This window comes from Hyperolius riggenbachi, chromosome 10 (assembly GCF_040937935.1).
Source record: "Hyperolius riggenbachi isolate aHypRig1 chromosome 10, aHypRig1.pri, whole genome shotgun sequence".
Lineage (NCBI taxonomy): Eukaryota > Metazoa > Chordata > Amphibia > Anura > Hyperoliidae > Hyperolius > Hyperolius riggenbachi.
The window spans coordinates 222,906,208-222,929,383 of record NC_090655.1 but is presented as its reverse complement, the minus strand read 5'-3'; the positions used below and the strand labels follow the sequence as shown (position 1 = coordinate 222,929,383).

The 23,176-nt window shown below is 44.1% G+C and overlaps 1 protein-coding gene across 1 annotated transcript; it reads right to left on the bottom strand.

Annotated features, from left to right (window-relative positions):
- Nucleotides 1–250: 250 nt before the first annotated feature.
- On the bottom strand, nt 251–21,647 carry LOC137534592 (gastrula zinc finger protein XlCGF48.2-like). The gene is made up of 7 exons (XM_068256169.1): nt 21,594–21,647; nt 11,346–11,442; nt 9,213–9,356; nt 7,146–7,224; nt 6,506–6,603; nt 6,310–6,409; nt 251–6,231 (listed from the first exon to the last, which is right to left on the bottom strand). Exons 2-7 carry the CDS (start codon nt 11,418–11,420, stop codon nt 5,225–5,227), a joined length of 1,503 nt encoding a protein of 500 aa, XP_068112270.1. The 5' UTR covers nt 11,421–11,442; nt 21,594–21,647; the 3' UTR covers nt 251–5,224.
- Nucleotides 21,648–23,176: the final 1,529 nt, after the last annotated feature.

Below are 23,176 nucleotides of genomic sequence, written 5' to 3'. Positions count from 1 at the left end.
GGCTAAAAGCATTAGAGACACAGGATCAGCAGGACTGCCAGGCAACTGGCATTGTCTAAAAGGAAATAATTATGCCAGCCACCATATCCCTCTCATCTCGGGATCCCTTTAAGAAGAAGCCCCAAGTGATTACTCTGGTGACTCACAAACCTACAAGTATTACATTATTATGATTTACATTACCTTATATATTTGGCATTCAAAACAGATGGAATTTCCCCTCTCAAAACAAGGGACCTTCGACCCCCCCCCCCCCCCCCCAGCCTTGTGAAACTTTGCCTCCCCAAAGATGGGGGTTTGGGGATACCGGATGTCAGATGCTAAAATACTGCCTATTTGACGAGGCATGTGCGTTACTGGAATTCCAGCACCTCTGTCGTCTCTGGAGGCCTCGATGGCAGAACCTTGGCAATACTCTTTGGTAGGTCTTCTGCATGCAAGCTGGCCACAGCTACCTATTTGTCTTAAAAATAGTATTTTACTGAGAAATACTATAGTCACAAGAAATCTGTTATGCTAAACTCTTAGTGCCCATTTCCACTTGTGCGAGCATCTGTCTTTGTAAGGGATGGTCTGACGCAAGTACGTATCTAATTCCCTCTTGCATCCATTATGCAAAAAAATGCTGCTGACCGTCTGTTTTTTCCTCCCATTGCATGCTGGGAATCGCTCTAAATCTCTCCTAGTGGAAGCGAGCCCTGATGTTACTGTCCTGTCTGGAGGGCTTGTTGAAGTAAGACCTTCAACATGAGGAGGCTCTAGCTTGAACATACATATATACTTGGCACTACTGTGTCATTTGGAAGACTTGCACTTGGCAGTATTTGGCATTTTTTAGCCTCTGACTCCTGTTGTCCCTTTCGATGCATGCCTTACTTGATGCAATCCTTTTTTCTTAGCAACAGTACCTTTCAGAGATGCCGTATTTGATAGGTATGCGCACTTAAAGTTTGTACCCCGCAGGTCCCAGCATCGGTTGACCTGCTTAAAATTCCAAGAAGTTCTCAGCAACAACGCCATGTCTTTTTTAGGTGGAATAAGTTCCTCACAAATGTCCTTTTAGGCTGTATATTTAAGGTGCATCTAATACTCCACCTTGAAGATAAAGTATCGTGTTATGTAGTCATCCAAGTCCAAAGAGTCTTTGTCTTTACCGGGTTTTCATAAATTACATCATATTACACTTGCACTCTTATTTAGAGGGTTGGTTTCTACGGCTTTCAACTCCAATGGTGGCATCTTCTGAGCTTGTTAGAATAAACCCTGACCTCCTAATACTGGTTTACAGTTATTTTCCTATAAGCGATTCAGTCATCCATTTCTGTCCCTACCAAATACCAATACTACTTCCTAAACATGGTCATATTATTATTTAGTATTATATAGCACTGACATCTTCTGCAGCACTATACAGAGTACATAGTCATGACTCTGACTGTCCTCAGAGGAGCTCACCCTACCGTAGTCATTGTCTTATGTCCTACCATATTATTATTACTGTATGTATTTATATAGTAGTGTTGCTCTCTAAGAGTAGCTATGACTATATAGCCATGGCATGAATTTTCCCTAAGAAGGCTCACAATCTAATCCTTACCATAATCATTGTTTTGTAGGCTGCTGATCTTCTCTACTACAAAGGCATTTACACAATGTTGACACTTTCCCACAGTGTAATAATGCTGGCTGATCCAAGTTTTCAAACCACAACATTCCTATTACTATGCTCCACAGTTGTGGTACTCCAAAGTTTTACCTGGATTATGACACTCCATCGTCTCTAACCTTTTGATGGAAACATTTCTCACAATTTGCAACCATCTTGCATGTTGCCTATCACCATTACTCTGTTCTTGGGTTATTGTAGTGTGAGAAAACCTTGGAGAAAATTATTAGCTGTACATTCGTGAATGTCCCCCGAAGCATGCAGACTGGACTGCATGAAGCAGTTTGTTGAGACATGAACCTTAAGATGCCCATTAACAGTACAATACTTTGCTCAGATGCTATCATTCAGTCAGATTCGTGGGATTGTAAATAATCAGAAGGTAATTATTGATTGTTCCCATAACCAAGTCGATTAGGGCACTATAGGGCAGTGGCTTGATAGTGTACTGGTTAAGGGCTCTCTGCCTCTGACACAAGAGAACAGGGTTCGAATCTCAGCCCTTCCTGTTCAGTAAGGCTGCACCTGTTCAGTAAGGAGACCCTGGGCAAGACTCCCTAACACTGCTACTGCCTATAGAGCGCACCCTAGTGACTGCAGCTCAAGCGCTTTGAGTCCGCCAGGAGAAAAGCGCGATATAAATGTTCTGTTTCTTGATTTTCTCTCTCTAGATACGATCGTAAAAAATCCAACATTCCGATCGACAAAATTCCTTGTTCCAATTGGCCATATAATTGTTTCACGACGATTCTGTCCAAATACTGGGTGTTTTTCTGTACAATTTGATCATAAAAATCTCATCAATGATGATCGCATCTGAGGAAAATATTGCACCATTGAAAGGCACCTTTAGTGGCTTTGCCAAAAATGGTGTCAGGAGTCAGGCTATTAGCGATCATACCCCTCTGACAGGCAGCCTCATCACTTTACCTGCTGTTTTATCTCTAATCAAGTCCCATCAGTGGAATATAAAAATAGGTTTAGTGGAACACAACCTACCCCCCAAAAAATCATACAACTGGAAACTCAGTTTGGGGTATCTGCTTCTTCAAAGCTAGGCCAGCCCTATTATGGCTTGCAGGCACAATTCTGTCTCTAGATTACAGGTGTCAAACTCAAAGACTGGATGCCGAATCCGGTCCGCGTCGCTATTTACGGTAATGTGGCCATGTGAGAGCTTTAACTGCATAATTGTCTCAAATAATAAATTACACCTTCCTCAATATACTTCGATTTTGTAACCCATGAGCCACAGGTGTAAAACTGGCATAAAAATATCAGCAATCATTCCCAAAATGTCCACAAAGAAAAAAGTAGATGCCAAAGGAAGACAATTTGATGGAAGATGGGACAGCAGTCCATACTTCAAGAAGACAAACTGGTATGTACTGTATTTGTTGGACCATAAGACTCACTTTTTCTTTTTCACTGCTGGTGAAATAGGATGGGTAGGGATGCTGTAAGTAAGATGAATAGGCCAGCCAGGTCATGATTCCGCAGGCCCAACTTACACACCATTTTAGGAGATATCCTTGTCATACAGTATCACAAGTGGGGTAAAAAAGTCACTGCGTCTTATAGTCCAAATGCAGGGAGTTCCTGACTTGTGAATGCCTGCCAATGCAAACCCACCCGCCACAATGTCGGGGACTCCCCGTACTGTGCCCATGCAGAGGAGGATACAGGGGGACACAAAGGGGCATAGAGGACGACACAAGGGGGACACAAATGGACAAGGAGGACAGAGGCAGACACATGGGCGACAGAGGAGGACACGGAGACACAAGGGGGCAAGAGGTACAAAGGCAGCATAATCCACAAGATGCCCCTTCACCATGGATACACCTGGTTTAGTATATATTTTCCCCTGGTTTTTGACATCTAAACCGAGGAGAGACTTATGGTCAGGAGCGTCTTATAGTCCGAAAAATATGGTATTTCATGTACGGAGGCAATGTCAGTGGAGTAGAAAAACAAAATAAATTGGCCTTTTGGTGCCAAACATGGAGCTAAGCATGCCAATATACTCTTCAAGAAAGAGAAATTGTCCAATAATTAAAAGGCAGATTGCAACAGCAGTAGGAAACGTTTACTAAAGCTACAGCCAACAATGATGCGACAGTGAAAGCTAGCTTCATCATGCCTGAAGAAATCAGAGGCTGCCTTTTTGAAGCAATGTATGCTAAAAGTTTGTGAACGAGAATATTATTAATTTACTGTATATGGAAAAAAGTTGTTGCGCTACAGTATGTTCAAATTCAAATTTCTGATTGAAACACTGTTAGGTTGAGAATGTTCAGAAAAGGTTAAATCTTGATGAATAATTTGGTCTGCAACTGTTTTTTACGCTTTGCTACCATATGTGATTGAGTCTGACACCCTTGCTCTAGGTCAAGAATAAAGTCAACTTATCTAGCACTATGGGTAGTAGTGATGGCCAATAAGATACAAACAATTCCAAGTTGATACAAAATTATGTAAATTTTGTGTGCAAGTACAAGATGGATAAGAGATGCCCAGGAATGTATAAGACTTCAGAGGGGCTCTGCACATGGCTTTTGATGCCCTTCGGGACTTTATTTGGCCTGAGGAAATGGCCTGGGACCTACGAAACGCATTGCCCGTGCTTATAATACATTCATTGTATTTATATAAATGAATGTGTAGTTATTGAGGTAAGCCACCTCCCCCTTTATATCTCTCGTTTTTAACTCCATTTTATACACTCCTGGGTGCCTCTTACCCCCTTTGCACTGGTTTCCTTTTTTGTGAGGGCTAAGTCTAGTCACCACATGGCTGATGCCACATGTTAGGACCTTACTACTGTTTTTCAAGAGTGCGACCATCACCACCCTCTCTGAGTACTCGAAAGGAGTCGGGTTTGTGCATCTCTACCTGCTTCCAGTGGTTGGTTGGCTCCCTATGTGTCTCTGTGTTTTCTTTTTAGGGTGCATTGCTCACCCTTCCACACAGTTTGTATGCAGCTTGAAAATAGACCAATCAAACCACCAAGGTTTAATTTAATTGATCCATTTTCGAGCTGCATAAATTTGCATATAAAATTGACATATCCCTGTATGAACTCAAAATTATTTGCATATCATTGCCCATTGATAGATACCTATGCCCATTCATGGCCGCATCAGTCTGATGGCTGGTGGAGAACGTGTTCTCTGTTTTGTGTAGGTCCACCTATACAATGACCAACTCCTTCACTGTTTCTGTACCACTATTCAGGACATTCAATGACCTTCTCAATCACTGGTGGTGAAATAGAATGGGTAGGGATGCTGTAAGTAAGATGAATCGGCCAGCCAGGTCATGATTCCGCAGGCCCAATTTAGACATCATTTTAGGAGATATCCTTGTCATACAGTATCACAAGGCCCATCTATTCATAGTTCACAATGTTCCTACCTGCTGCAGCAAAAAAAGGAACACCATATATACTGAACAGTTATGGGGACATCCAAGGTACTATTATTGCCTGTTGTGTTTTAAGACACATATAACAGAAATATATCAAAAGGTCAAGGCAGAAAACAAAACAACAACAGCTTATCTCGTGTGAGTTTTGCGATGTCTGAAAAGGGACACTGACTGGGCAAAACACTTCTTGCAATCTGGACAGGCAAACGGCTTCTCACCTGTGTGAATTCTCTCATGGTTACGGAGAATGACCTTACGTGCAAAACGTTTCCCACACACAGAACAGCAAAAAGGCCGTTCCCCGGTGTGGCTGCGCTGATGAACACCGAGAGCGCCCTTCAAAGTGAAACGTTTCCCACACTCCTGGCACTCGAAGGGCTTCTCCCCTGTGTGAGATCTGATATGTCGCACTAAATCAGATTTTTGAAGAAAGCTTTTTCCACAATCTGAGCATGAATACTTCTCCAGGCCTGCCCTCTGGGCAAAGCATTGCCTGCAGTACGGGCAAAGAAGCTGGATCTTCTGCCTCCGAATCCTGCGGTGTGCCTCCAGAGGTAATTTTAGCGAGAAACAGTTGCCACATTCAGAACAAATGAATGTGTTATTTCCCTGGCAGTATTTATAATTGGTAACTGTGTTGGAGTGACCAGGATGTTGGCCAACGAGCATTAATGGCTGCAGAAAGTGAGCACCGGAAACTTCTGTATGAAAAGTAGGGTTGATAAGGTCTTCTCCAGGAAAACCTACTGTGAAGTCGTCATATTCTGTTGTGTCCTCCAGAGATAAAGCGAGATGTCCTTGTGAGACCTCACTGGTCTTCTGACCACCAATTACAGATAAATGTTGTCTTTGTGAAGTCTCACTGGTCTTATGCTTACTAACCACAGATAAAAGATGTCCATGTGAGACCTCGCTGGTCTTCTGTCCCCCAGTCATGGATAAAAGATGTCTTTGTGAGGTCTCACTGGTCTTCTGTCTACCAGCTATAGGTAAAGAATGTTTGTTTGATTCCTCACTGGTCTTCTGTCCACCAGGCATAGATAAAAGATGTATTTGTGAGGCCTTCCTGGTCTTCTGTACACCTTCCATGGAGAAAAGATCTTCCTGTGAGGTCTTACTGGTCTTCTGTCCACCAACTATTGATGAAACAAAGTATTATTATTTTCTCTCTAACATTACTCTTCTCTAAGGCATTTCTTGTGTTTATTCCTTACCTGTGCTGATCTCTGGTGGAACTTCCTCCATATACTGCTCATCACCATTCACATAAGGCTCTTCTTCAACTTCAACCTTGATTTTAATCATGTCACCATCCTGCAAATAAGGACAACTTTTAGTGTCATCTTCTATCATAAGTATAATTACAGTGTATCGTAATGAATAAGACAATCTAATTACTTGTCTACCTACCTGATAACGGTGATGTATGTTTTGCTGTTCCTGTATAGAACTCCGGGAATAAAAAGAGTCTGCACGTCTCGTTAGTGGGTTCCCCTTACTGGATCCACCTGGAGAGAACACACAGACTGACATTACTTCTGGCCATTTTCACACTGAATATCTGAGGTTTGCAGTGCATCCCAGGGGCTGCAACGCACCACCGAAAACAGCGTTTGGGGATTACTGCATTATTAGGCAGTAATCCCTGTCTGGCAGCTGGCCAAGCAGGAAGTGACACTCACTTCCTGTGGCTGAATCGATAACGTGCATGGAAAAGAACTACTAAAATACTTTTCCGCGCATGTGTGACGCATATAACTTGCGGCAGTCATTTTAAAAAACATTAGTCGCCACAGACTTACATGACTTCTGGTCCACCACTCATCACCACACAATAATGTAGGTATGCGCTCACGTCGGGGATGCGGCAAAAACATCACTTCCATTGCATCGCACCGCGTCGGTATGAAAGGCCCAATAGACTTTTACTGTTGTATCGGTGGCCTGCGGCGAAACCAGGCCACCGCAACGCATCAGTGTGAAAGGGCCCTAAATCTTTTTGTTTCAGAGGATATGGATAAAGAAGAAGGCCCTCTACACTGCTCTTTACCTGGTGATGTGTAGGGTGATCCCTTCTCCATGTAGACATCCTTGCACAGGTTCTGGTGTCCATCTCTGCACTCCTCTTCCTGCAAGGACATACAAAAAGTGTCACTGAGGCAGCTTATAGGGACCTGATGCATACAATTACGGTACTCAGGAAACTCATTGGCCTACATGGAAAAAATGCAATACTAGGGCAGATAATTATCATCTGGTATCATCCTAAGTTTTCTCATAATTCACGATTTGCAAGTAAAACTGTTGTCACTTGTGAATGCATGAAATAACAGAGAAGCACTGCTTCATGTAACTAGCTTAGTTACTACAGGAGACAGGTGCTCTTCATGTTCTCTCTGAACTTCTTATGTAATTTGAAGTGGCTGTTCACTGCTCAAGAAAACTTATTTTAATGAACTTGAGGAAGAAAAAAAAAGCAGTTTGACACCAAATCATGAAGGTTGATTGTCAGACCAAAGGGAGCCAGCAAGCCTGTAGTATGTAGTCTCTGCAACACTGATTCAACCAGCTGGCATGGCTTTTAGCGTATGAGCATATGGGGAGGTTCTTTTCTGCCCCTTTGCAAAGCTGTGTGTTGATGGATGCCACTGCTTGTGACCTGAACTATGCCTGACCGTCCTGACTTCAAGATCATTACTGAAATATACCCAATTGCAGTCTGCACCTGACTTTTGCCCAATTACTGGAATGCACCTCACTTCAGCCTCATAACTGGAATAAGCCTGATTGCTGCCTGCTCTGACTTCAGCCTCATTACTGGAATATGCCTGATTGCTGCCTGCCCTGACTTCAGCTTCATTACTAGAATATGCCTGATTGCTGCCTGCCCTGCCTTCAGCCTCATTACTGGAATATGCTCCATTGCTGCCTGCCCTGACTTCGGCCTCATTGCTGGAATATGCACCATTGCTGCCTGCCCTGCCTTCAGCCTCATTACTGGAATATGCCCCATTGCTGCCTGCTCTGACTTCAGCCTCATTACTAGAATATGCCTGATTGCTGCCTGCCCTGACTTCGGCCTCATTACAGGAATACACCTGATTGCTGCCTGCCATACCTTTGGACTGATTACTGGGATATGCCTCATTGCTGCCTGCCCTGACTTTGGCTTTATTACTGAAATAAGCCTGATTGCTGCCCAGGGCTGTGGAGTCGGAGTCGAGGAGTCGGAGCAATTTTGGGCCCCTGGAGTCGGAGTTGGAGTCGGAGTCGTGGTTTCATAAACTGAGGAGTCGGAGTCAGGAGTCGGAGTCGGGTGATTTTTGTACAAAATCCACAGCCCTGTTAAATATTAGACTAAGGAGTCGGAGTCGAGGAGTCGGAGCCATTTTGGTTACCCGGAGTCGGAGTCGTGGTTTCATAAACTGAGGAGTCGTAGTCGGAAGATTTTTGTACCGACTCCACAGCCCTGTTGCTGCCTGCCCTGACTTCGGCCTCATTACTAGGATATGCCTGACTGCTGCCTGCCCTGACTTTGGCCTGATTACTGGAATACACCTGACTGCTCCTGTCCTGGCTTTGGCCTCATAACTACAATATGCCTGATTGCTGCCAGCCCTGATCTCTGCCTCTTATTCACTGTCCCTCTCATTCGCCAGCCTTAGCCTGGATATTAACTACGTCTGCCTGCCTTCTGCCAATAACCCTGCCTGGATATGCCTATTGTTGATTGTTATGCCACTTCTACCAGAATTATCCTCATTGTGGTGTCACCGTTCGCCACAAGTAGACGTCATCCCAGTTGTAACTACGCTGTCCATCTTCCCTTGCAGGGTGCTCAGGTAAAAACCCACAGTCACTTAGAACACCACACCTGGGGAAAGATCCATTCCAACTAGTGGAGGAGTCCAACGATTCACACCCAGAATAACACAAAGCAAGCATGTTGCTTGCCATGCATCCCTGCAGTTTACATACCTGAATGGAATCGGTCATGTTTTTTCTCTGAAAATGTGGAATTTCCCTTTAAATAATAAAAAAGGGCAAAACTCTCAAAACCCAGCGACAATTTTAAGTGCATCAGGCCCAATGTCTTACAATTGCCAGCACTTCTCACCTTTCCTGCCAGCAGCTCAATCATCTTGTTGATGACTTCTAGAATCTTCTTATCAATATTTCTCTCAGGTGTCAGGGAGTGAGCTGGAGGCTGCTTGATAGGCACCAGAGGATCACCTGATGTTTTCCTCACCACTGCGCAAGCCTGTACATTAACACATAAATATTTAATATACAATAGATGTAACAAAATATAATCCTCCTCACACGTTCAGTCAGGTCTTTATTTTATAAATAGAAAAAAAAAATTATATTTGGAGGTGCAGAGGCGGAGTCATTTTATTTTATAAATAGAAAAAAAATGTATATTTGGTGGTGCAGAGGCAGAACCATCGGCTATTAAAGTGTCGGCCTTAGTCCCACACTTTGATCTAAAGGGGCTGACTCTGTGATGGATTATATTTTACAATGACACCCCTAGCAGCAGTATTTATCATCGTCAGACTATGTCCGACATTAAAAATGAAAGTCCATGAAAGAAAAATTATACATACCTGGGGCTTCCTCCATCCCCCTTTAGGCTGAACAGTCCCTCACTGTCTTCCCGGGCCACCTGGATCCACTGCTAGGCAGGTCAGTACTTCCTCCAGTTGGGTGGGGGGTGTAACTGCCATGCATGGCCCATCTGCGTACCCCATCGCTGGGGGCGTTCTGCACAGTATTACTGCGCAGGTGCAGAACGCTGCCGGCCTCTGGAGTGCAATGAGGGAGCACGCGTGGCTGGATTGTCCCGATTGGACCCAACTGGCAGATTTACCAGCCTGCCAAGCGGAGGATCCCAGCAGCACAGGGGGACAGTGAGGGATGGAGGAAGCCCCAGGTATGTATACATTTTTTTTCATGGTCTTAGGTACACTTGATCAGGGAAAAACTGCAATGTCGGACGTAGTCTGACGCAGATTCGGAAAGGATAAATAGAGATATAAAAGTGATGTCATTTGTCACACCCAGTCAAGTTTGTGCTTTAGGACAACGCTATTGGAAAACCGAGTTTCTGAAAATTCGTTTCTGACACATTGTAGATTTTCATAGCAGTGGCCCCAGCTCAATGGCCATTCCTATGATAATCTACAACGTGTTACATTAACTTCCACAAACACAACATGGTTTTCAATAACATGGTTCCCAAAGTGGTTAAAAATATAAGAGTGATGTCAACTAGCAAGGCCGTGGAATCGGAGTCGAGGAGTCGGAGCAATTGTGGGTACCTGGAGTGTTTCAATAAACTGAGGAGTCGGATGATTTTTGAACCAAATCCATAGCCTTTGTAAAAATTAGACGTCGGAGTCGAGAAGTCTGAGTTGGTGGTTTCATAAACTGAGGAGTCGAATGATTTTTGTATCGACTCCACAGCCCTGCAACTGACACTCCCCAATTCCTCACTTCCTCTTCAGTCTGGTCTGTGCTTTATTAACAGCAATGTGAAGACATGATGTGCTAGTTGTTGGCACTTGCATCACTACGGTTCCAGGTTCAAATCTAGGCCAGGACGGTCTCTGCATGAAGTTTGTATGTTATCACCATACTTGCATGAGTTTCCTCCCTATGACAATAACACTCTAATAAGTAAATTACCCTGAGGATGGTTTCACACTACTTACCTGCGTTGCTGGTGCAATGCAATTAGATGGTTGCATCGCACCGCAACGCTAAGAAAGGCCTTCGAGGATTTCCACGTTTACGCGTTATTCCCCTTTCTGGCCGTAAGCTAAGCAGGAAGTGAGGCTCTCAAGTGCTCACTTCATGTGGCAGAAATATGAATTGCGTGGAAATGTACTGAAAAAAAATACGCTTCCGCGCATTACCTTAGCGTTACTAACGCACCACAATGAAAACACCCAAGAGTGAAAGGGGCCTGTGACTATGATATAGACAAAAGGCCATGGTAGGGTAGCCCATTTGAGCTTCACTCCTTGTACAGTAAAACTAACAAGCAAGTCAAATTGTACATCATGTCTCTAGTGATGTCATGTGACACTCCCAGAATACTCCTCACCATTCATCAGGTCTGCGTTACACAGAGATATAAGTAATGTCATGTGACACTCCCAGAATCCTCCTCATCTCTCCAGTCATGTCTGTGTTTTATAGCAATACGAGTTATGTCTTGTGACCCTCCCAGAATCCTCCTCACCTCTCCAGTCAGCAGATAGATCATCTCCATGGTGAGGTCTAACATCTCATTTGCAAGACTTTTTCCTTTCTTCATCTTCTGTGAGTCAGCCACACAGCTAGCAATAAATTATATCAGATAATGATGTGACAAAATACAAAAAGGTAAGCCGTGCAAACATTTTAAATAAACGTTTAAAAAACAATTTTTTTAATAGAATTTAATGGTAGCCTTGGTATCACTACACCTATCAGCCAATCTCACAGTCCTGTTGCAATGCCCATTTTTAAAAGAAAACTGCCAGAAAGACAGCTGTATAGCCAGACCTGCTCTCGCTACCAACTGTAGCAACTTCAGTCCAGAGGAGATCAAACATCAGAGAATGTCTTGTAGGAGATCTCTGAAGACTATGTTACAGGTCCACAGGGCAGATGGTAACTGACTTTGTGATGTCTTATTGGATACAGGAGTTGCTATTGACTCCTCCCCTCACTTTCATAACCACCTTCTGACACCGTATTGTAAGTTTGACATGGCCATTTTCCCCACCCCACAAACATGATGCCTCAGTGTCGCCTTCAACTCAGCCTCTCTAGTCTTGTAACTTTCACCTATGTGCAGGGCCAATTCTCTCATAAAGCAAGGTGAAACATTTGCATCAGGCGCAGAGATTAAAGGGGCAGCATGTTTGTACTGTGTATTTACATGAACCAGCATGCAGTCAGAGTAGGAAGAGAAGCAAGAGGAGAGTGGTGGAGAGATCATCATTGGGGAAAAGCGGCTTGTTGTGCTGTGTGAGGAGTCTGACAGTGAGTGAGGAGGGGGGTGGCAGGAGAGCAGCAGTGTTTGATTTGACTTGCACAGTAGAAGGGAGGAAGTGGCACTGCTGCTGACTGAAGAGGAATGGAGTGGCTGAGGGTGAGTAGTTTGTTTGTCACAGACTCACAGCCAGCCTGTGTAATTGTGTTGAGCTGCAGCATGTCATGTGAGAACATTAAATGAAGCAGAGTAAATTGTCGGGTGCTGTGCGATCATTCCAAATCGGGAGGGGGGAGAGGATCCTCACAAGTTTACCTCAGGCAGCAAAAAGTCTAGAACCGGCTCTGTCCAAGCAACATCTCCACTATACACCTCTTCCTATTCTCAGAGACCAGCATGCTCCTGGTACAGGCTCTTGTTATCTCTTGCTTTGACTACTGCAATACCTTATTATCTGAATATTCCACTAACAAGATTTTTGGCTTCACAGTGTAACGATTGGTGTCAGCACGAAGAGAGAATCTGATTATTGGTGATCTGCAGTATCACCAAGAATGCAGATATATACCTGATTATTGATGATCTGCAGTATCACCGATAATCAGATATATTGCTAACCTCTGGACACCTATGGTATGTGAGTGTTTGGTGTAACAGTAATACTTTGAGTAATGCACCTGCTGAGCAGGTGATCAGAAGCAGCCTGGAATACTGCTTATGCTGACACAGGAACCTTCCAACAGCCTGAGATTCTCAAAGGGGTGGAGTCAGGCTGAAGGTAGTAGGAACCTGCACAGGAGTGACACCTGAAGGGTGGATGTCACTAGCAGGTCAGGAGACTATCTCTTAAGGGAGAGAGATAGTTCCCAAGGTGGAAACAGATATCAAACAATGCCTAGTCTTGGTGTGAGGTCCGTGGTCTCTACACCCTGGAACTAGTCTGATGCATAACACAATGATAACACAGAGTCCCTAGTCTGGTGTGAGGTCCGTAGTCTCGACACCCTGGAACTAGTCTGAAGTATAACACAAATGATAATACAGCTCCCTAGTCTTGGGCGTGAGGTCCTTGGTCTCTATGCCCTGGAACTAGTCTGAAGCATAACACAAATGATAATACAGTTCCCTAGTCTTGGGCGTGAGGTCCTTGGTCTCTACGCCCTGGAACTAGTCTGGAGCATAACACAAATGATAAGACAGTTCCCTAGTCTTGGGCGTGAGGTCCTTGGTCTCTACGCCCTGGAACTAGTCTGAAGTATAACACAAATGATACACAGTTCCCTAATCTTGGGTGTGAGGTCCTTGGTCTCTACACCCTGGAACTAGTCTATAACATAACATAATATTGACATGTGAGAGAATTCTAGCTTAGTGTGAATTCCCAGGTCCGTCCTGGTTCTAACACACTGTGGGATCTGACTATGGTCTGAATGCTTACACGTAAGTGTTTGCAATGGCAGACAACCAGCAACTGGCAAGCAAGCTGTATAAATAGCTGCTGGAGTCTGCCGCCCCCCCCCAAGCCACTCAGCCAATCATGAGTCCAGCAGGAATCAGCTGATCCTCCTGATCAGCTGACACTTCCCCTGCTGGTATAAAGGTTCTGACATCTGGGCCGCGCGCGCGTAGTTCTCCATCTGCCCATGTGAACTAACAGAACCAGCCACACCACCCGCACACCGGCGCGTACAAACCGCAGCGTTGGACGCGGAAACAGCCGCCTTGCTGTCAGTACCCGCGGCGGCTTTTCCACGTTCTCTCGTGGTGCCAGGCGCACGTCTCCGCATGCCAGCCGCTGTGCTGGACGCGGATTCAGCCGTCCTGCCGTTAGTACACGCGGCGACTTTTCTGCGTTTCCTCACACACAGACTATCATGAATGCTGTAAGCTAGACTTATCAATCAATCTCACTATTTCTCTCTCTGAAAACCTTCACACAAGCTTCAGATGGCAATCAAAAGATTGTGCTTTGTCTTTAAAGCGGGCGTGAACTCAGAGCTTCCTCTCTGCTTTAAAAGATAAGCAACAGCACAATAACCTTGAGGCCGGCTTCACACCTGGGAAAAGCATTGCGGTGAAATGCACCGCCCCACATCGAATCACACTACAATGCCGAAAACTAGATTTCGATGACCCTGCAGCAGAGTGTGCCAACAGGGTCATATGCAAAGCAACCCCCCCCCCCCCCCCCACACACACACACACACACTGGCTTTGCCGCCCATTAACATACTCCCTGCTAGACAGGAAGTATGTCGATGGAATTCCCAGCATCCCCGTCATTCCACGCATGCGCGCCGCACTGTCACCGCTAATAAATTTAAAAAGTATGTGTCGGCCATTGACCTCCATTCATTCCCCCCACCGCTGCGCCACCGTGGAAATTGCACAGTAATGGGGTTGGCGGCAAATCGTAAGCTTCCAGCACAACATGATGCAGTTAGTGTACTAGGCCCTGTACACTTTCTTCGCTGTTAGGCTAATCTGTGTGCAGAAAGAGTAAAGCAACGTAAAAATGTGCCCTAGTGTAAAAGGGGCCTTTAAGTGAACCGAGCAGCATTTTTAACCCTAAGGATAACTCAATAACACATTAAACATTCATACTAACAATGTGGCTTATTCATAAAAAAAATTCTATTCTACCACTTCTTTTTACATTTTAATGTTTGTGAGAGGGTTTAATTGCCCTACTTCCACAGCCTGCCATCCACAGAAAGAGCAGGCAGATAAGGACTGCTGGAATTAGCAGTAGCAATGAGCAAACAAGAGTTTTCATCAACAAGGGGGCGGGAATAGGACACTTGCACATCAGTTTAGAGAAGTCACACTTAATTACATTTACACCTTCCCCTGGATAAACAGGCAGACAGAAGGGGAGGGGGGGGAATGGCAGCTCCTACAGCTATTGGAAACCAGGGCAAAATGCAGGGGAAAAAAGCTGCTTAGATCGCTTTAAAGAAAAACATTTCTTTGTTACAGCTTACAGAACTTCTGCAATAAATCTGCAGTGTGTCTGCTTCCTGCTTACATAGAAGCAGACATCCTGTGTTTACATATTAGCTGTGTCTAGCGAGGACTGACGAATTTCTGTGCTAACACAGCTAAGAGATCAAATTACACTAGTGATTACTTACAGATGAGGTGGAATTAGAAAATCTCTTCTATCTAAAAACACACAGGGTGCATTTCTCTCCGTTTTCTTTATGTCCTGTGCAAGAGTTCAGGCCCACTTTATTTATTATACCATCTATACACATCCAGGAGGAGATCGCTATAAACAGTACCTAATCCAGTGGCTACATTTCTGTCCCTCGTAGTTGGATCTATATGAAGATTTTAAGAAACTTAATTCTGCATGTCACTGTCTGGCATTTTATAAATAATAAAATAAATTAATAGTAATAATAATAAGAAATGTATAATAATATGCATACATAAAGTTGTAGATAATTCAGACAAGAGTCGACTTGGACCAATCTGCTAAATTTTTCACAAGAACAAAAAATAACTACATATCCCCCAGTACATACAACAGACTTACAATAAAATTGCTGCATGAGATGCTAAAATGGTAATAACTGAATACATCAGCAGCACATATATAAGCTATAGATGAATAACTTATTTCCTCCTATTCAGTATAACAAGACACAGACAAATAATATCCTCTAGTGAGGAACAGACTATAAACAGGAAAATTGAATACTCACCTTCCGGTAATTTTCCTTTCCTGGAACAGAAGATGGCGGCATACCTCTGGGTTAGGCTCCACCCCCTGACCCCAATAGGACAGCTTGCTTATAAAAACAAAACCCCGCCTTCCCCCGCCATTCTCATGAAAATCAGTCCTCGAATGGACAGGAGGGTGGGATTCGTATGCCGCCATCTTCTGTTCCAGGAAAGGAAAATTACCGGAAGGTGAGTATTCAATTTTCCTGTTTCCTGGACAGAGATGGCGGCATACCTCTGGGACATAAAAAATCACAACACGAGGGAGGGAAATGCAAAAACAACATATTTTATTTTACAACTGCCGACAGAACAGCTTTCCCAAAACTCAATGTAGTCAGAGAAGCAGGATCAACATGGTAATGGGATAGGAAAGTATGTGGAGATGACCAACTTGCGGCCTTACAGATTGTATCAACTGAGACTTTCGTGAATGACGCCCAAGAGGCAGCCATTCCTCTGGTCGAATGTGCATGAACTTCGACTGGAACTTCTAAACCTCTACTTTTGTAACTTTGCTGAATCAACTTGACCAGCCAATTAGCAATTGTTTTGGCCGTAACTGAGGCTCCCTTTTTTGGACCCTGAATATTTACAAACAGACGATCTGTTGACCTGAAAGAGGCTGTATTGTCTAAATAAGCCTTTATGCTTCTACCTACATCCACTGGGTGACATTCATGCTCCACTGGGAATGTTGGCAAAGTCAATTCTTGATTTATGTGAAAGGAACTAGCGACCTTTGGGATATAATCAATAACCGGTCGGATTACAACTCTATCTGGGAAAAACTGAAGTAAATTCTGTGAACACCCCAGCGCTTGCAGATCTGAAACACGTTTTGCAGAAGCTATGGCTACTAAGAAAATAGTTTTCAAAGTTATATTCCACAGGGAAGCAGATTCCACCGGATGAAACGGAGGCTCTGATAAAACTTGCAATACGAGAGACAAATCCCACTGGGGAAAGAAAGGCTTTCTCGGAGGCCTAATCTTCTGAACTCCTTGTATGAACTGCATCACCAACGGATTCAAGGCCCATCTTTCGTTTGTTAAGGCCGATAAAGCCGAGACCTGAACCTTGACTGCTGATAAACTCAACTGCTTGTCCACTGCTGTTTGTAGAAAGTTTAGAATATGATGGACATTAGGCATCAACACATTAAAACGTTCTGTGGTAGCAAATGCTGCAAATCTCTCCCAGATTCTGTGGTATGTTGAATTCGTAGATCTCTTTCTTGCCTGCAGCATAGTACTAATCACTTCCTCAGAACATCCAAGGGACCTATATTTTTCCCTTTCAACTTCCATGCCGTTAAACTGAGGCTGTTGACATTTGGACACAGCAGGCTTCCCTGCGAGAGCAGGTCTGGAATCGTTGGAAGGCTCCATGGTTCCTCCATACTCAGTTCCCATAGTAGTGTGAACCATGGTCTTCTCGGCCAGTAGGGCACAATAGCAATGATCGTGCATGATTCCCTCGCTAACTTCTGCAAGAATTTTGTTATCATTGGAAACGGTGGAAAGGCATACCCGAGATTGAAAGTCCACGGGTGCAAGAAACAGTCTGTTCCTAAAGCCTCTGGATGGTGAAGGCGTGAATAGAACCTGGTTACCTTCGAGTTCTTGACTGAAGCAAATAAGTCTACCTGTGGGGATCCCCATCTGAGAACAAGTTGCTGGAATACCTTGTGGTTCAGTGACCATTCGTGGGTACTGGAGAAGTGTCTGCTCAGCTGATCCGCTAGGATATTCTGTTTCCCTGGAAGATATACAGCTGTCAAATCTGACAAGTTCTTCTGAGCCCAGTCCATGATGTAGGCTGTTACTTCTAAGAGGGACTGACTCCTTGTCCCCCCTTGCCTCCTGATATAGGATACCGCTGTAGTATTGTCTATCTGGAGAAGTACTACTTCCCCTTGGATCAGATGACTGAACGCCCTTAAAGCTAAAAAGGCTGCCTTTAGTTCCAGGAGATTTGAAGCGACTTCTACTCGAGGGACTCTCCACTTCTCTTGTACGCAAAATCCCTTGCAGTGTGCTCCCCATCCTTGCAGACTTGCATCTGTGGTTATCACTACCGGAATCTGCTGTTGTATCTGGTGACACGTCTTGAGGTGGGCTGACAGCGTCCACCACCACAGCGAGTTCCTCACCTTCAGAGGTAGAACAAACCTTTGAAATTGGTTCCGCTTGTTCCATGATCTGAGGAAGAAGATCTGTAACACTCTCATGTGCCAATGTGCCCATTTCACCATCGGTATTGCCGATGAAAAGGTTCCTAGGAGACTCAGACACTGCTTGGCTAATACTACCCTCTGGGCTAAGAACGTTCTGACCTTCTGTTGAATAATCACTATCTTTTGATCTGGAAGGCATATCTTGTTCTCCTTGGTAATAAACCTGGCCCCCAGGAAAATCATGTCTTGGGATGGTCTCAGTTGACTTTTCTGAAAGTTTATCATCCAACCCAGTCTCTGCAACTCCTCTACTAGAATCTTCTGATGCTGTAGTAAGACTGACCGATCTTGATGAACTAGCAGAATGTCGTCTAGATAGTGAAATACCCTCAGACCTCTGCGTCTTAATGAGGCAATTGCTGGGAGAAGGACTTTGGAAAATGTCCTTGGAGCCGTTGACAGACCGAAAGGAAGACTCCGGAACTGCCAGTGGTGATCTTTTATTGAGAATCTGAGAAATTTCTGAAAACTGTCTTTTATTGGAATGTGGAGATAGGCGTCTGACAGATCGATGGTCGTCATCCAGTCCTCTATTCTCACCAATTTTATTATGGTTTGCAGAGACTCCATCCTGAAGTGATGGATCTTTATGTGTTTGTTTAGAAATTTGAGATCCAACACTGGTCTCCATCCCCCTGAACTTTTTGGAACTACGAACAAAGGTGAGTAAATCCCTGAAAACTTTTCCTTGAATGGAACTGGAACTATTGCTCTTACTTGGGCTAATGAGTCTACATAGCCCATCAATACTTTTTCCTTCAGCCCGTTTCTTGGTAGTTTTGTTTCTATAAACTTTCTCTTTGGTGGAGTTCTCTTGAATTTCCACGAATGCCCTTTTCTTAGAGTCCTGTGCACCCAAGAATCTTCTATCGATTCCACCCAGACTCTCCAGAAGTATTGCAATCTTGCTCCTACTGGCATAGACCGGGTGGACGTACCTTCAGAATTGTTTCTGATTTTGCCCGGAACTAAGAGTGGACTTAGGTTTTCCTGACTTGAGAAAGGAAGACTGTGAACCTTTCCAGTTTCTGTTGAACTGCTTCCCTGGTTTATAAGATCTTGCCTGCTGAAATCTGCTTGTTGATTGTTTTGTGTTTGACTGTTGGCGAAAGGGCTTAGCTCTTCTATCTTGTGGCAGCAATCCGGACCTTCCTCCAGTAACTTTTGCTATTGCGCCATCCATTTCAGGGCCAAATAGGTGTTTTCCGTCGAACGGAATCTTACACCAATTATTCCGAGATGATTGGTCTGCCGACCACGGTTTTAACCAAAGAGCCCTCTTTGCTGTCACAGTATGGAGCATTGCTCTTGCCGATGATCTGATGGTGTCGATAGCGGCTTCTCCCATGAATTCACTGGTCAACTTCAACTCATCCAATGCCTTTATAATTTCACTTCTGTCAGTGTCAGAATTTAAAGCTGTTTCGATATTTTCTATCCACACCTTCGCCGCCTTTGCCAAAGAAGTCAATGCCACTGCTGGTCTACAAGCGGCTCCGGCTGCCAGAAAAGCCTTCTTTAAATCCGTATCGATCTTCCTATCTAGAGGGTTGGTGAATGAAATTGCATTGTCCATAGGGAGAGTTACGTGCCTGGCTAACCTCATTATTGAGGCGTCTATCACTGGCGGAGACTCCATTATCTTAACATCATCCTCATTGAAGGGATAAAGCTTTGTGAATCTATTCGCCAAAGACGGCTTCTGTTCTACTTTGCTCCATTCTTTATGAAAGATATCCTTAATCACTTTCATAAAGGGAAAGTTGTTTGGTTGTTTGTCAAGGTGGGGATAATATTTATCCGGTTCTTGTGCCGCTCCCTCTTCTTCCCAGCCTATCGCCGACTTCACTTCCGATACAAAGGCTGGAATTAGTGCGAAGTCAAAGCCTACTGGTGGTAGACCCGCAGAGGTAGAAGCTTCCTCTGGCTGATTCTGTGGGTTAACTGCAGGCGCCTGAGTAGCAGCCAATTTTTCAAATGATTCTTGAACCGCCTGTTGTATAAACATCATTACTTGCTGATTATCTGACTCCTTCTCTTTGCCCAGCTCCATAAAGCAGGTCTCGCATACCATCTTGTCAGGCATTGCTGCCTGCCCACATGACCAGCAACCTGATTTTTCTGGCTGAGAATATCTTTGTGCTTTGCTCGGTCCTGGAGAAGATCTTCGTCTCTCATAAGGACTGTTAGAGCGTCTATGTCTGTGAGATCTGTATTCTGGTGAATAATTTCTGCGCTGTGGAGACCTACTCCTGCGTGAGGAATAATATCTGCTTGAATAATATCTCCTAGGAGATCTGCTTCTACTGGGAGATCGTCTCCTAGACTGATGCTCCTTAGGCGATTGTCTTTTATCAGGTTTCTTGCTCTGTCTTCTGGGCGAATCCCTTCTAGATGATCTTTCATCTCTGTTTGACCTCGAAGGGGATCGAAGTTTTCCAGAGGATTGGCGCCCTTTAGACCCCTCACTCCTCCTTTCTCCATCAAGCGGACTGTGGAAACACAAAAAGATATGTTCCACTAAAACATCCACTCCTACTGATGGGAGAAAATAGCCCTCTTTTAAGCCCGTGCAATTAACTTTAAATATACACCCTGGTGCTGTGATAGAATCAAGAGCGATTAAATAATCCCTCATTACCTCATCTGTTTCTTTGAGGCAGTTTTATCCGCATCCTCCATCTTAAAAAAGCAAACAATCCAAACATCAGATGAATCCAAAAGGTAACCAAAAACAATATCACCTGCTCCTGCAGACTTGGCGGAATACCTTGTCGTTCCTGCACCGGGTGGTCCTCCTGCGTACACTCCAACTGCAGCCTGGATCGGAGCAAAGCGGTACCGCAGCAAGCCCACTGCACCCGCTCTGGCGTCCTGCACAATACTTCCTGGTAATGTGCCTAGTTAAATGAACGCCCGGATCTCGCGAGATCCTCTGACGTCACTTGCCGCCCAATCCGGAAGGTAAAGGAGAGAGGGCGGAAGATAGCAGCCACTCTCGCTGGGTAAGACGGCTCACAGCACACAGGGGGGCGGCAACAAAGGGATTGCCCTCGCATATTTAAGCCCCATTTAGAGGCCGCAATGCGTACCGCCTGACGGGAGAGGCTGAACCCGTCAAACTGCCCAAAAATTCAAAGAAAGGAACAAAAATGGCAGCTTTAAAAATAAAAAAATGAGAGAAAAAATAAAAGCAAACCTGCCCATGAGAGGACAGAAAAAAGAGAATGGCGGGGGAAGGCGGGGTTTTGTTTTTATAAGCAAGCTGTCCTATTGGGGTCAGGGGGTGGAGCCTAACCCAGAGGTATGCCGCCATCTCTGTCCAGGATTTTTCACAAGAACAAAAAATAACTACATATCCCCCAGTACATACAACAGACTTACAATAAAATTGCTGCATGAGATGCTAAAATGGTAATAACTGAATACATCAGCAGCACATATATAAGCTATAGATGAATAACTTATTTCCTCCTATTCAGTATAACAAGACACAGACAAATAATATCCTCTAGTGAGGAACAGACTATAAATCTCATTACCAGATCAAGTCACATCAGCACCAATTCTTTCTTCTTTTCTGCTATTATTGTTCAAGCCGGAAGTTTTAAATAAAGTTCTTCTTACAGTCTTAAAATTCATCTGACTTCCGGCTTGTGCGTTCTATCGACCTGCACATTCTATTTGCGTTCCAAGCGGTGATTATTCATGGTAGTGAGAGCACTGTGCGTGCTGCTCTGCCATCTTGTGGCCAAATAGGAGAATTCACGTTATTCTGATAAAAATAAAAAGGACAGGACAGTTGCCGAGCCTATTTTACCTGCTTCAGTTATTTCTTGCAGTTGCGTAGAAATATGTGATCGAAAGTAGAACCATTGCTTATCATTTGTTTGTTTAAATGTGCACTATAGTGAAAATGGTGAAAAATAAAATAAAAAAATAATCAAACTGTATAAAAATTAAGCAGTACGATTACTGGTATACAGGGCTGGATTTACCATAAGGCACTGTAGGCACATGCCTACAGGTGCCTGATTATGAAAAGACAGCTCACTCCCTAAGTGCCTCCCTCCCGCCTTCCCTATGAAAAGTCCTGAGAAGAGTGTAAATGAGAGGTTACTCACCCTGCTCTCGGCATTCCACTCATGAGATCTCCCTTCAGTCGGGAGCACCTCTAACTACTTAAAGAGGAACTCCAGTGAAAATAATGTAATAAAAAAAAGTGCTTCATTTTTACAATAATTATGTATAAATGATTTAGTCAGTGTTTACTCATTTTAAAATCTTTTAAATCCCTGATTTACATTCTGACATTTATTACATGGAGACATTTTTACTGTTGGCAGGTGATGTAGCTGCTGCATGATTTTTTGGCAGTCGGAAACAGCTGTAAACCGCTATTTCCCACAATGCAACAAGGTTCACAGACAGGAAACTGCCAGGAGTACCACGGTACTCAGAGTTTCTTGTGGGAGGGGTTTCACCACAATATCAGTCATACAGCACCCCCTGATGGTCTGTTTGTGAAAAGGAATTTCTCATGTAAAAGGGGGTATCAGCTACTGATTGGGATAAAGTTCAATTCTTGGTCGGAGTTTCTCTTTAATATTCAGGGTACTTCTGCCTACTTAATGCTAAGGGACACATGCAACTACCTATGACAGGCAAGGGAAGTAAGGGATGAAGTGACAGCTGGGCCAACTAGCACACAAGTGGTTCAGCTCAACGGGGGTTTGTAGGTTTATGGGGGGCAAAGTCTAAGGTACCAGGACATCTGTACCTATAGGCTCTAGTGATGTAAATCCAAGCCTGCTGGTGTATAAACAAGTTTAAAGCACCAATACAGCGAAAAAGTAAGCAGGTAAAAGAACGAACAGGTTTTGGACTAGTCCATATCCTCATCAGGGATTCCCAGGGTTTTATTTGTTTTTAAAAGCATTCTCTGAACGGCAGTTTCTAAGTCTAACTGCAAAAATAGTGTGGAAGCAAGTAGGGAGGCTGGCATCTTACTATTTTGGCAGTTAGATTTAGCAACTGCAGCTCAGGGAATGCCTTTGACAAAGAAAACCCTGAGAAACCCCCAGAAGGATATGGACAAGTCTTAAACCTGTCAGTTCTGTCACAT